General features: G+C 35.9%; 1 protein-coding gene across 1 annotated transcript; it reads left to right on the top strand.

Annotated features, from left to right (window-relative positions):
* Nucleotides 1-4,173: 4,173 nt before the first annotated feature.
* Nucleotides 4,174-7,043, top strand: LOC132043006 (ABC transporter I family member 1-like). The gene is made up of 2 exons (XM_059433504.1): nt 4,174-5,327; nt 5,472-7,043. The coding sequence occupies exon 2, from the start codon at nt 5,621-5,623 to the stop codon at nt 6,308-6,310; it is 690 nt and encodes a 229-aa protein (XP_059289487.1). The 5' UTR covers nt 4,174-5,327; nt 5,472-5,620; the 3' UTR covers nt 6,311-7,043.
* The last annotated feature ends 4,136 nt before the right edge of the window (nt 7,044-11,179 follow it).

Below are 11,179 nucleotides of genomic sequence, written 5' to 3'. Positions count from 1 at the left end.
AAACCCCTACAAAGGCAAAAAACAAAAGGCTAAGTACAGGCCTTGGTCTATCCGGTATGGCTGGATCCGGAGTGTTTGGACACTGTCCGCTCGGAGTCATCGGAGTCAGTATCGAGGGCTCTCTTAGCTTCTTCCTCGACCCTTTTAGCTTCGAGTATCAGGGCCGGAAGATCCGCAAAGCCATGCCCGGCTTGCTCAAGGGTGATCCTCCGAGACTTCCACCGTTCATACTCCACAGCAATCGTAGTATGAGCTTCGGCAGCCTCTACACTCCTAAGGGCTTCTACCAAATCGGCTTCAGCCTGGGCTAGTTTTGCCATCAGTTCATCCCGCTCTTCCTCGAAGACCCTTTGGACTTGAGTGGCCGACTCGAGCTCAGCCTTAAGAAGGTCATTAGCATCGGCCGTCTCCTCGAGTTCGGTTTTCAGCTCATCACATATCCGGGCCCTGTCCTCTGCTTTCTGCTCGAACACCCTCGTCCTAATAGGCTTGGAGAGTTTTTTAAAATTTTGCCGCCTTGACAACACTGATTCTCAACTCTAGTCAAATGATACAGAACAAAATGTGAAATAAAAAACCAACCTTAAAATACAAAAATGAGTGAGCGAGGAGTCGGAATTGAGTAAATAGTGCCACAATAGAGTATGCACTTTTATATATAACTTCAATTAGGACGTTTGAACATGATAATCACATGAATGTAGAATTCACAACACCATGAAGAAAGACCAAAAGAACCAGATTTGGATACAACAAATATCAAAAATATACAAACGCACGGAGGCAGGGGTGGATTTACATGATGCCGAGGGCAAAAACTTATAGTGTATATATAGGATCGATTTTCTGTGTTTATGTACATATCTTAACTTTTGAACACGCTGAATAAATGTAAAAGATTAGCTCAAGTGGTCCCGGGTGTTTAAAATTGTCTCTAGCGTCCTAGGTTCAATTCCTGTCAACAACATTATAATTTATATTTAGCTTTTGTTGTTTTTTCGAACCCCATAAGTGAAAATTCTGGATCCGCCACTGCACGGAGGATCAAAATGTTGGAATTACATGTCTAGCTATCAATGTTACTCTTTATGGCATGGTATTGAGGTACTGGGATTCTTGAGCACATCAAAGTAAAGAGAAGAAGCTGGTTGCCGGTAATGGAGAAGAACCGAAAGACAAAACACACAACAAACAAATCCAAATCAATAATCAATGAAGAGAAAATAATTGAACAGAGAAAGTAAGAAAGCTTTGCCCTCAATTGAATTTTTACTGACACCTACGCAGCCATGTTGAAACCCGAAAAAAGAACAAATGTATGTTTAGGAATTATGTTCTACTTTGGGCAGTGAAAATATCAAGTTCCTATAGAGAATCTGAGCATCAGCTACCTTAATCTAGTTGCAAATTGTTTCAGAGAGCTAAAAATATTGAGCAAAGCTTTCATTCTAAAAACTCTAACAATAAAAGCTCGATTACAAACATTTTTCTTTTAAAAAAAAAAAAAAAAAAAAAAAAAAAACAAAAACAACTCCCTGCACAAAGCATCCCGGGTTAGCCGGGAAGGCATGGTATGAGAGGAAGAGACCAGCCTTAGGCCTCTTGAGCTAATTGATGCGTCAAAGACCGTTGCCAGTTACTGCTAGTCGCAAAACATGCCCTTCCCTTCTGGGCTAGGAGTGAAATGCCCTCAATCAACTCGGGGCTTATAAAGGGGCGGAGTTTCGTAGGCACCAGGGGTTGAACCCCTTAGCAAAAAACTAAAATTACTTTTTATGCATATATAGTACTCCCTCCATCCCAAAAAGATTGACACTTCTAGCTTTTCGTCAAACTAATTGATCTTTGACCATAATTTTTTCACACGTCTTTTTAAATATTTTAAATTATTAATTATGATGACTATAATACTTTTTATGTAGTTTCCAAATATATAAATTTTATTTCAAAAATTTTAAAAATTATATGTTCAAACATACGGTCAAAATTAAAAAGTTTGACTCTCAAAAAGCGAAAAGCGAAAAGTATCAAATTTTTTTGGATGTTGAAGCCCTTGGCTTCTTCGTATTTTTGAACCCCTGGGTGAAAATACTGGCTATGCTACCGGGCTAAAAGCACTAGCGAAGAAAAAAAATTGTCCTAATATTGTATACTTAATCATGTATTTTCTTCTTCCCGCAAAACAGGAAAATTTTAAAGACCGCACCCCATAGTGCATAACGTAGAGAGTCTAGCCTAATGCATGCATTAGTGTCAAAGAAAACTTAGTGCACAAACATAGCCACAAAAAAAAAGGAAAAAAAGAGAGAATAAAATCTAACCTAGGTAATGGCGACTGTAGCAGCAACCGAGAAAAAGAATCAGTTAGGGTTTTCTTTTCTATTTTGACAAGTTAGTAGGATTTGCTTATTAGGTGGTTTTAAATTAAATTAAATAACCTTTTCAGATTTGTCTATTAAAAGGAGAAAGCAAGTCAAAACCGATTGGGAATGGGTATTGTCTTTTGTTCAGTTGGCAAGCAAGTACCCCGGCTTGAGTTACATGGCATCTCGCGTATGTTTAGGGGACCGACTTGATTATTTAAATAAAATTGAGGTGTCAGATGTATTTACAAATTAAAATATTTATATGTCAATTGAGGCCAAATTAAAGTGCCTATTCATATGTTATGCTTTTGTCGTGACTGTTGACCAAAAGATCAAGTGCCAAGATTAAAAGAGAAGAAGCACAATAAGCTCTATCACAAGTACTTGGAGCTGGCACAAGTTATATTCGGTTGTTTATGCAAATATTGCTTGTTGAATTTATTAATGACAATTGTTGACACCCAATTTTGTGCCACCTTTCCTCCGAAATATCTACTTACGCTTCTAATATTTTTGGCAACTTAAGAATTAATTATCTATACTTTACTAATTATTAACTTTTATTAATGCCGGCGTTTCATTATCTTGTCGTAGTCACCACCGTTATTATCCTTTATTTTATTACCGTTACTACTACCACTATTATTATTATTATTATTATTATTATAATAATAATAATAATTAACATCTTTTATCATTTCGGCATTTTTTACTGAGATTATACTGCACACGCATCGCATTTATCTTCGTGCAATTTAATAATAGCGTTTATTTACTGTTGACTTTCAAAATATTATTGCACGGCTATTTACAACGTTATATAATTTTATTTCTTATCTAAGTATTAATAAATACATACTTTTATACTAGGTGATATTTTAGCACACTTGGTATATAATTAATTAAATGGGTCTTTTATTTAAATTTAGAAGCCAAACTATTTCTTTCATTTTAACTCATCTGCCCGACCCAACACCCTATTCATCTACCCAACTAGCCCACACCCCAGCCCAACATTTAAAATAACCCAGTCCAAAATTTGACCCGACCCGCCTTTCATTTAACAAAGGAACCATTAGGGTTCCGCCGCATACGCCGCCTCCCTTCTCCATCCTCTCTCTTCGTTTTCCTTCAAAACCCTAGCTCCAAATCGCCGTCATCTTTGACCCCCTCCCTAACGCCCAACTTTTGTTTGAAAACTCGAAGCGAACCCTATAAATAATCGATCGGGGAGTCCGTTGAGATCCCCCTAAGAAAAGATTATTCGAATCCCTGAAAATAGGAGTTATTTTAATCCCCTTGAATACAACGTCTTTAATCGTTCAAATTCCCTTTTAAAATATTAGTTTCAGTTTTGCTTGATATCATTTCAAAAATACTAAATCCTGTCCCGTTCAAATCTGAGTACCGAGAGCTCGGAGTTTGTGCTGTTTCGAAGTAGATCGCTGCACCCGAAGAAGGTAATTCTCCCTTCCCCCTACTCGGTTATCTCTAACTTGCCATAATTTAAGCATGGATCAGTCTAAATCAGTTTGGAAGTTCAATTGAATTTAGGGGAGTAGTGATTTTCCAAGGAAATAAATTAGTCTTCACGTTATGGTAGAAAGTTGCTGCATTCAGTCACCCCTTTTTATCTAATGCAGCAGATAAGTCTTACCAGTGTCTTATTATTCATGAATTAATGTTGCTATACACTTTTTGCCTCCAAAAATGGAAGGGAATTCAAGTTAAAGTAATCCCAGGTCTTGTATGTAGGTGACTCGCACAAACAAATCTCATATGCAGACTATGATTTTCCCTTTTCTTGGCTGGCATGTTAACTTGATGTTTGTGGAAATATGCTTTAGTTACTGATAGAATTACTATTTTGAAGGAGCATTTGGACAATGTTTGCTTCAGTGTTAATTATGGAACACCAAAACAAGGCTCTCTAAACTACTAATTGATTCATGTCTTTTTTGAAGTACAATCTGTCAGTCTAAGAAATCCTTTTTTTGGAAACTGAAAAAAAATAAAAAAATAAATAATCTTTGACTTTAGATGCCAAAAAAAAAAGAAGCAAAATCTTAGCTTCAAGTGAAGAAGAAATCACTAAATCTGTTAAAAGAGCCTCTATATTCTCCTAAAGTTCTTAGATTTCTGATGTTAATCTTTCACTTTAGATGCCAAGAATTTTGTATCTTAGTCTCAGTTGAAGAGGACAGTGATTGCTCAGTTTCACCCTTTCTCCTTCTCTATGTTTCTTTTTCTCTGGGAATCTTTCAAATTCTAACACTTCTAAGAATGAATTCTTCTGGAATTAAATTCACTTATAAGAATTGTTGTTCCGTTCAACTTATAGGTTTTCTTAGGAAGCCATGTTAGAGTGTAATCCTTGTTAAGCTTCAAGTTGGTTAATGTCGTTTTACTTTGTAAGGGATCTGAAGGACTGAGGACACCTCTTCGCCTGTAATCTGATGAGAAAAATATGATTAGAGGCCTTCCATTCTTTACCTTGTTTTTGGTGATATACATTAGCTACGTGTAAGAAAATATAGCAATTCTTGATGGTCATTCTAATTGAAGTGGATAACTAGAACATTTGAACAATGAGGATTCCCTTTGCTAGTGAAATAACTTTTTATATATTCTTGGTTGTTCGGGGGAAGGGGGAGCTGTGAGGAGGATGTGGAGCAAAGCTTTTTCAGTTTCTCTAAATGTGCTTCTATGACAAGAAATTCCATATGAGGGAAATTAATCTATCATTTGTAAATCCAGTGACTTGGTAGCATTCGAGAGTGTTGCAAATAGCAAATAAATGAGAAAGATCCTGAATTCTTCCTCTTTCTCATTTTTCTTTTCTGTATTGTTTCTTCGCATCTTGTGCTAAAACACGTCAATTTAACTGATTCTGCTGCTTTCTTCACGCCTGATTCGAAGTTCCTTTCAATGGGGATCCTATTAATTGGTGGAGTTTATAGAGTATGTTAGTTTTTATTCGCATATGTAGCTAAGTGCTCATGATGCTTTGATTTAACATTATCTCTTTCTGTTGTGAACTTTACTGGGTACATTTTTAGAGCCGCTGAAACTGATGAAGTTTTCTACTTTTGCTTTAATTTTCAGAATTGCAGAATTTTTCTTGCAATTTCTTCTTAGTTCTCGCAAGAGTCGAAAGAGCATCAGCGGCCTTTTATTTCTTTTTACTCTCCGTGGTTGCTCAATCAAGGAAGTTTTATATCCAGTACTGGTCTTGGTCCTTCATTCACTTGGCAATGTCTCTGCGTAGACCTCCACTTCCTCGGCTTCTGCTTAACAATGTGTCTTGCATGAGAAATGCTCAACAAATTTTGCGGCACGTAAATGTTTCCCTCCATGATGGTGGTGCCCTTGTACTAACAGGCACTAATGGCTCTGGCAAATCTACATTCTTGCGCATGTTAGCTGGTTTCTCGAAACCATCAGCTGGTGAGATACTCTGGAATGGTCACGACATCACTGATTCAGGTGTTTTTCAACAGTACAAACTTCAGCTCAACTGGCTTTCTTTGAAGGACGCTATCAAAGAGAAGTTCACGGTCCTTGACAATGTTCAATGGTTTGAAGTTCTTGAAGGCAAGCAAGGTAGGTCTCTGCCAGCTTTGGAGCTTATGGGGCTTGGAAGATTAGTACACGATAAAGCACGGATGCTCTCTATGGGTCAAAGGAAAAGGGTACAGCTGGCCAGATTGTTGGCAATTGATCGTCCTATTTGGTTGCTTGATGAACCTTCAGTAGCATTGGATGACGAAGGTGTGAAATTGCTAGAGTATATTATCGCTGAGCACAGAAAAAAGGGCGGTATCGTCATTGTCGCCACCCATTTGCCAATCGAGATTGAGGATGCAATGTTTTTAAGACTGCCACCACGGTTCCCAAGAAGGATGACATTGGTAGACATGCTCGATCGAGGTGGCCTCGACTGATCTTTCAAAAGATAAGAGTCCAAATCTAAAGAAAACTGTGCAATAAATTCAAAAGCGTGTGTATGTGCCAAGTTTTCTTGTAGTGGCATCAAAGTTTGCACTATTCTTTCATTCTTGATCGTTGCAAGAATTTCTCTAGGACTTATATATTTAAATGTTTAGGATTAGCTTCAATATCTTTGCTTTGTTAGTTCCTCCTCATTTTACATTTCAATTTGCACATGCCCTCCGGCTTTGGTCTAATGGTAAGAGCCGCAACACGGGATGTGTGGATTAGACGTACATCACGAGTTTGAACTTGTCCGAGACAAAAGCTTGATATTTAAGCGGCAAAGGACAGAGGGGTGATTCATTATCCGTCCAGTTTCTAACCGTGCGCCGGCTGGCACTCGGGCATTTCTTGGGTTATCAAAAAGATGTGTAGATAGCACCTTGCATCAGATTATCAGATGTAGTGCTCTCATATACAACATGTCAAATAGCTTAATTGTTTGTATGCTAGTTGAAGCAGAGAATTAGCAGAAGATGTTGGGTGTTCTTTATCTTATCAACAGATTCAGTATTGATTTGGCTTTTGTAAGTTTCATCTTTGTTTCGTCAGCAAACTGAGCGACTGACTGGGATTTGGCAACAACTTTTGGACACACTATTGTTTGGTTGCTGTAGTAATATGTTTGGTTGCCACTTCTCTTTTTCTCATAAATAATAGCGTCACGCGAAAATTTATCTATTATCTTATGCGGGATGGAATATACTCCCTCCGTCTATGTTTGATTTGACACCTCTTAAGAATCAATGAATAAGTAGGTGTTTGGACATAAAACTAAATATTTTTCACTTTATTTTGAATTTGAAGTTGGAGTTGAGGATGGAATTTGTTAGTTATAGTTTTTGCAAGGAATATTTGGTTGTTTGAATGTGTTGAAAGCGAAAAGTGAAAACATAGTTTTAGGTGTTTTTTAAATTCCAAATATAACTCAAGTTGAATTTGAATTTTATAAGCGTAAAGTGATTTTTAAATAAAGTGAAAAAAAGATTTTGGAAAAGTTGAAAAATTCTCATGGCCAAACGGGAAAGTTTTACGATAACCTCTAGTTATCATTATAAGTCAATTTCACTCATTGAGAAATAAATTGAAGATATTTAATATTTTAATAATAAGAGTAAAATAGGTATAAAATGATAAATCATTGCTTGGTTTTTCAAATGAATAAGTAAAAGTGGACATCTATTTTTAGTATAGTAAACAAGTAAAAATAGACGGAAGGATTAAACTAAAGACTGGTAATCCTCTTAAGGCTCTATAACTAAGTGGGTCCTTGTCAGTTCTTTTCCTAGTGTGTGAAGCTCTAACGAAGAAGGTGTCCATAATGCTAATCCCCCTTCTTGTGCTACTCATTCTTCCTTTGTATACATCTCCCTCTTGTGACGCTTGCCGACAACTCGCTTTTATTTTCGAATAACTCAGTTGAAAAAGAGGAATCAAGTCTTGCGGTCTCCAATTCTTGCTCATGCAATCAATTCTTAGGGCCAATCTAAATTAGTATAACATGGATTAAAAATATTAAAATGACAACACTAATTCTCATTATGGTAAACAAATTTTTAATCTATTTACACAAAGTAAGCACATACTTTGAATCATAATGGAGGTCAACTATGCCGAATTTCTTCATAAATTCTTTTTTTTTGGTCAAACAGGAAAAAATTTATTTAACCAATGAGAAATTTATACACCACTGATCCATTCTTCATAAATTCTTGATGCAATTGTAAAACAAGAACATGGTGGCGACCAACTTAATGTATACTTAAACAGTTTGCGACTAATTATGTAAAATAGGGAAATTGTCCAAACTTGCCTTTACATATAATTTGTGAATTAGACTACTTTAGCTTTTCGTTTAAAGTTGGGGTGAATCATGTATTCGACGTTATAAAAGTGGCATAAATTTGCCCTTATTTTTCAACTCAGCTAACTAAATCATTAAAAAAATAAGAATAAAAATGAAAAAAGCCCTATATTTGCTTGGTTCACGAGTTGCTTTATGTTACTTGTATTAGACTAACTTTAAATGGAGGATAAACAAAAATAATTTCTCAAAGTATAGGGGATAGATTTTGACCCTTATCATTTTTTAATTATTCTGTTAGGTGAGTTGAAAAATAAGAACAAATGTGTGTCAATTTTGTAACGACGAAGGTATATGATTGTCCCCAACTTTAAAGCAAAAGTAAATCATTTCGCAAACTAAAGAGTGATTTTGGACCATTTCTTAATAAAGTATAAGCATTTGTGTTTTAGAGTTAGTGACCACCGGGAAATGATGTGGAATTGTTAAAATCCTCTATTCTTAAACAAAGGTATTTAATATACATAATTTCGTGTAGGAAGACCCACAGAAATTCGAATTAATCATGCCAGTAAATTCTAATTATAGAATAGTTAAATAAAAGAGTTTCCGTTTCGACTGTGCCATAACATGAAAAGGGGGGGAAGGTCTCTAAATTATTGAAAATAGAAGAAAGACATTTTCTATTTGGTTTTTGATCCAAAAATACTCCTAAATTATTATAAATGGGACAAAAATGTCTTTAATTTGAATTTTGATCCAAAAATACCCGTGACCTATAAGTAACAAGACAAACTATCCTCGTATTTTCTTTTTCATTTATTACAAGAAGACCTCTTCATGGATTAGGATGGAGTTATGAAACCATGGTTAGATATTGGGATCCAAAAGTACAAGCCATATTGGAAAAAACATGTTAGCTACGAACATCCATTTATGCAACAGTGCAATATACAACCTTAGCGTTTCTTGCGTAAATAGAGGAGTTTGTCCCCCTATTTTGTTATATAACTGGCACTGAAGATCAAGAATTCGAGATAGAAAGAAAGATTGGTTGGTGGACCGTTATGTGTAGCTCGAGTTTTTCCACTTCACCATGATTGTTATTGTTTTCCTTATAGTGTAGGAACCACCAGGGGCGGATTTAGTTACTATATGGGGGTTCTCGGGAACCCCCCTGCATTTGCGTTGATTCTGTATTTGTATTGAAAAATCTAGTAAATATATGTATGAAATATAACTTGGGAATCCATTAACAAGGTGTGCTATTGGTTCAATGGTAGAACTTTTTAGCTTTATCTCTTGGTTACGGGTTCGAATCCTGTTGGTCACCATGTTGTAGCCCCTTTTTTTTTTCCTTTTTTTTTTTTAAAAAAAAAATTGAGATGGGTGGGAACCCCCAAACTTCAAATGCTAATCCACCTCTGGGAACCACTTAAGTTAAGGTAGATTCTTTCCATATATTGATCCACAATCTATTCTTAATTTGTAAAGTTCAGCTCCTCTTGTTGTCCATTCCCCCCCCCCCCCCCCGGAAAACTTGCCTGTATATTTATCAATATTAATGGTTAATGTTAAAGCTAGCCTTACAGCAAACATCATTCTGATGGTTTTTTTTTTTTTTTTAATATAATCGAGAAATCTCCTAGGACCAGTGACACTTGGTTCAAACTCGTGGGATGATGGGCTAGCGTCTTTACTCTTCTCCACTTAAATATCAAGTTTTTATTTGCAACAAGGTTCGAACTTGTGATATATGCTTGATCCACCCATTATTACTTTTGTGCGCATACCACTAGACCAAAGCTCGTGGTACGACAAAAAAAAACTATTCCCTTTATCCCAATATAAGTGTCTTAACTTAGCTGGATACGGAGTTTCAGAAATAAAGAGAGATCTTTAAATTTTGTGGTCTTAAATTAAAGATGTGTCTAGTTCTTTAAATCTTGCGATCTTAAACTTGCCATGTAGAATGCTAGAATGAAAAACGTACTAAATATAGAAAGAGTCGCTCTTTCTGGGACAGACCAAAAAGGAAAGTAAAACACTTAATTTAGGATGGAGGGAGTATAAGATTTGAGGTTTAATTCACGTAATTGGCCAACGCCTCTCTCTCTCTCACACACACACGATTTATGTTTTTAGTGTTGATTTCATATTCTTGTAAGTCTCTAATTAGAGACTTTTTTTGAGAAACAAAAGTTCAGCTCATCTCGTTGTCCATTTTTTCTCCCCTTCTAAGCTTACACAAACTCGTCTTAGAATAGCAATAATATGGGAAATGATATTGGTAGTACCTAGACTAAATGTTTAATGTAATTGAGTGAAGGATAGTTTGTTTAAACATTTTTCCTGAAATTGCTTTTAATTTCTTTTCGATCAAATGGAATATGAAGAAAAGGTCTAAAAAAGTGATATAAATTGTGATCATGCTCTTCAATAGCAAGTCAATGAATGAAATAAAGAGGGTTAATAGCACTTTTGGACCCTCACTTATTGATAAAATTCTAATTTTATTACTTGTGATATCTAATTATGCTTATTTAACCTTTAATTACTTGAAACTCGCACATTCAATCTTTTTATGTTACACCTTGGAAATATTTCACGTCGTTTGCATATAAATAAACTAGCGCAAGCCCAAAGTGGATGAATCCCTTGCGAAGTTAAGGAGGATATCTAATAATTTTAAGTATGTACCTTAATGTTTCAGGGTTAGATGAATCGACGGAAGCAAGTTCGTTGAAGGTTAAAATTGGCGTCATGTTTTGGGAAGATTTCGCATCATTTTGCTATACATTATTTAGCATTAGCTTGAAAGGGAGTTATAGGGCTCCTTTGATGGTTAATGAAGGTTTACATAAGTTCCAAGAAGGTATCATAAGGTTTGGAGGTCAAGCGAATTGAAAAGAACGCATTTTCGCGAAAATTGGAGTTTGCGGCCGCATATTTGAGTTTGAGGTGCGGCATACTGGGCCGCAAACTTGCCATTTTAGTTTCAGCTTACTACCCGGAC

Source organism: Lycium ferocissimum, unplaced genomic scaffold (genome assembly GCF_029784015.1).
Source record: "Lycium ferocissimum isolate CSIRO_LF1 unplaced genomic scaffold, AGI_CSIRO_Lferr_CH_V1 ctg19839, whole genome shotgun sequence".
NCBI classification, from domain to species: Eukaryota; Viridiplantae; Streptophyta; class Magnoliopsida; order Solanales; family Solanaceae; genus Lycium; species Lycium ferocissimum.
This window is presented reverse-complemented; position numbering and strand designations above follow the sequence as displayed.